At 38.7% G+C, this 2,968-nt stretch overlaps 1 protein-coding gene across 1 annotated transcript; it reads left to right on the top strand.

Moving 5' to 3' along the window:
* Positions 1-1,198: 1,198 nt before the first annotated feature.
* Positions 1,199-2,131, top strand: LOC140523523 (olfactory receptor 2T27-like). Its single transcript, XM_072638353.1, has one exon. It carries the CDS (start codon positions 1,199-1,201, stop codon positions 2,129-2,131), a length of 933 nt encoding a protein of 310 aa, XP_072494454.1.
* The last annotated feature ends 837 nt before the right edge of the window (positions 2,132-2,968 follow it).

Below are 2,968 nucleotides of genomic sequence, written 5' to 3'. Positions count from 1 at the left end.
TTTTTTTCTTTGACTCTGGGGAGTTCTGAATACCACCTTCTCATCATCATTTTCTATCACTGCTTTGTGGCTCAATATAAACCCCAACATTACTTTGTATGGTCCTGGGCAAGTCATCTGACCTCTCTTTTTCTCAGTTTTTTCATCTATAAATGGTGATAATAATAGCATCTACCTCCCAATGTTGTTGTAAGGATCAAATGAGATAATAGTTATAAAGCACTTAGCACAGTGCCTGGCATATAATAAGCATTATATAAATGTTAGCTACTATTATTAAAACTATTATACAGGGCACAATAAATAGAAACATAATTTTTGGTATGTGGCCAGATAAGGAAGAAGGAGAGGGTCAAAGACATTGAGGTCTGGGTAACTGGGAGAATATTGGTGTGGTTAAAAGAAATAGGGAAGTCAAGTGTAACATTTTCATTAGGACTGGGAGAGATTATAAATTTGATTTTATATATGTTGATTTGTAGCTATCAGTAAAATAGAAGAGTGTAAATGTCTAGCAGGAACATGGAAATGTGGGGTTGCAGTTCAGGAGAGAGGTCAAAAGTGGAAATATAGTTCTGGAAACCATCAGCATAGGGTTTAAATATATGAAAGTGAATTAAGTTGCTAAGAGGAACAGTCTAGAGAAAGACTTCCTAAAATGCCCTGGCAAACTCAGAAAGGAGTGAAGTCTCTATCACTGAAGGTCTTCAAACAAAGACTGATGACAACTTATTGATGTTGCATTTTGGATTACTGTGGTAATCCATGTGTTTAACCTCTAAGATCCTTGCAATTTCTAGGTTTTATGATTCTACCTGTTTCCAAGTGAATATTCACCATAATCAAGTGGGAAGAGGAAGATTGAGAAAAATCAGTCAATACGATGCTTATAAACTAATTTATTTTGGACTGAGTCTATCTTTTCTTTTGGTATTTTTGTATACAACACTGTTAAAATGATCAGTATAGGAAGCATCATTAAGTAATTGATTTACAAAAATAACTACTTAGAAGTACCACTAAGAATTTTGTCAAGAGGTATAAAAGTTTGGGGAAAAGCTGAAATTAATTTATACTAAAATAAAGCATCCAGTAATTATTGGGAAGATCTCATAGTCTGTTTTATTTCTCAATCTCCCTCTCCCTCCCTATACCTATCTTTAGAGGCTCCTTCACTTCAAGCAGAAAAGAATGAATCATGGAGAAAGGCAATGAAACATCAACAACAGATTTCATTCTTCTGGGACTCTTCCCTGAGTTCAAATATTCTGGCCTCCTTGTTTCCATTATTATGTCTGTTTACCTCATTGCTTTCACTGGAAACACTATCTTGATTCTTCTGATCTGGGTAGATTCCCGACTCCATACACCTATGTACTTCCTGCTCAGCCAGCTATCCATCATTGATGTAGCCTACATTTCAAGCTCTGTTCCCAAGATGGCTATTAATTATTACCTAGGGGAACAAAATATTTCTCAAGTTGGTTGTGGAACCCAGATGTTTTTTTGTTTGACTCTGGGGGGTTCTGAATGCCTTCTTCTGACCTTCATGTCCTATGACCGCTATGTGGCTATTTGTAAACCCCTCCATTACCCTGTTATTATGGGTCCCAGAATCTGCTTGCATATGACAGTGGCGTCCTGGGTTGGGGGTGCCTTAAATTCTCTAATTCAAACAATCTATACCATGCATTTCCCTGTCTGTGGCTCTAGGGAGATTCACCATTTTTTCTGTGAGATGCCAGCTATCTTAAAGCTCTCCTGTGAGGATACTTCAGACTATGAAATGGGAGTGTTTGTGGTGAGCATTGTGTTTATCATCCTTCCTTTTAGTCTCATTATGACCTCTTATAGTCTCATCTTCCTCACCATCCTCCGCATGAATTCACCTGAGGGAAGGAATAAAGCCCTAGCCACTTGCTCTTCCCACTTGACTGTGGTAAGTCTCTACTTGGGGCCAGGCATTGTAGTCTATATGACACCTGGCTCTTTCCATACCCCAAAGTTAAATCAGAGTCTTTCTGTATTCTATACCATACTCACACCTATGTTGAATCCACTCATCTACAGTCTGAGGAACAAAGACGTTTTGGAGGCACTAAGGAAGACTATGAGAAAGAAACTCATTTAAAGTAAAATAGAACAACCTTACATCACTTATAGCAATACTATTTGGGGCATCAGAAAATGTAACAATCACATTTGACCTTCTGGACTCTCTGTAAGGTCATTTAACCTCATTTAATCTATCTGAACTTTTTTTTTCTCTAAAGAAAATTTAATTTTTTTCCTAAATTTATTTAATATTTTATTTTTCCTAGTTACATGTAAAAACAATTTTTAATATTCATTTTTAAAACTTTGAATCCCAAATTCTGTCCATTCTTCCCTGCCTACCCCTTCTTATTGAGAAGGCAAGAAATTCAATATAGGGGGATGGAGCTAAGATGCAGTAAAAGCAGGAACTTGCTTGAGCTCTCTACCAAATCTCTCCAAATACCTGTAAAATGACTTTAAACAAGCTTCTGTAGTAGCAGAACCCACAAAATTACAGAGTGAGACAAATTTCCAGGTCAAGACAACCTGGGAGATTGACAGGAAAGGTCTATTGCACCAGCTTAGGAGAGGAGTGCAGACTATTGCTAACTATGCTTGGTAGAGACTGGGCCCCCTGAAAACCTGGAGCAGGCCTCAGGAGATTGAATCAGTAGCAACTGTGGCAGTTTCCACACTTCTCAACCCACAAACACCAAAGGCAACTTAGAAGGTCAGTAGGAAAGGTCTGTTGGACCTGGGTAAGAGTAAAGTGTGGTCCAGTCCCAGTCCCAGGGAGGCAGCAGTAGTGGCTGATTCCGGAGCTCTTGACCCACAGCCAGTTGGGGATCAAGTGGGTAATCAGAGGGAGATTTCAGGGATCTGCTGGCTGGCACTGAGGCAGGATTCTCATGTTTTTCCATGCTTAGATCTG

This window comes from Notamacropus eugenii, chromosome 2, assembly GCF_028372415.1.
Source record: "Notamacropus eugenii isolate mMacEug1 chromosome 2, mMacEug1.pri_v2, whole genome shotgun sequence".
Classification (NCBI taxonomy): domain Eukaryota; kingdom Metazoa; phylum Chordata; class Mammalia; order Diprotodontia; family Macropodidae; genus Notamacropus; species Notamacropus eugenii.
Note: the sequence above shows the minus strand (reverse complement) of the source record. Positions and strands in the feature narration are given on the sequence as shown.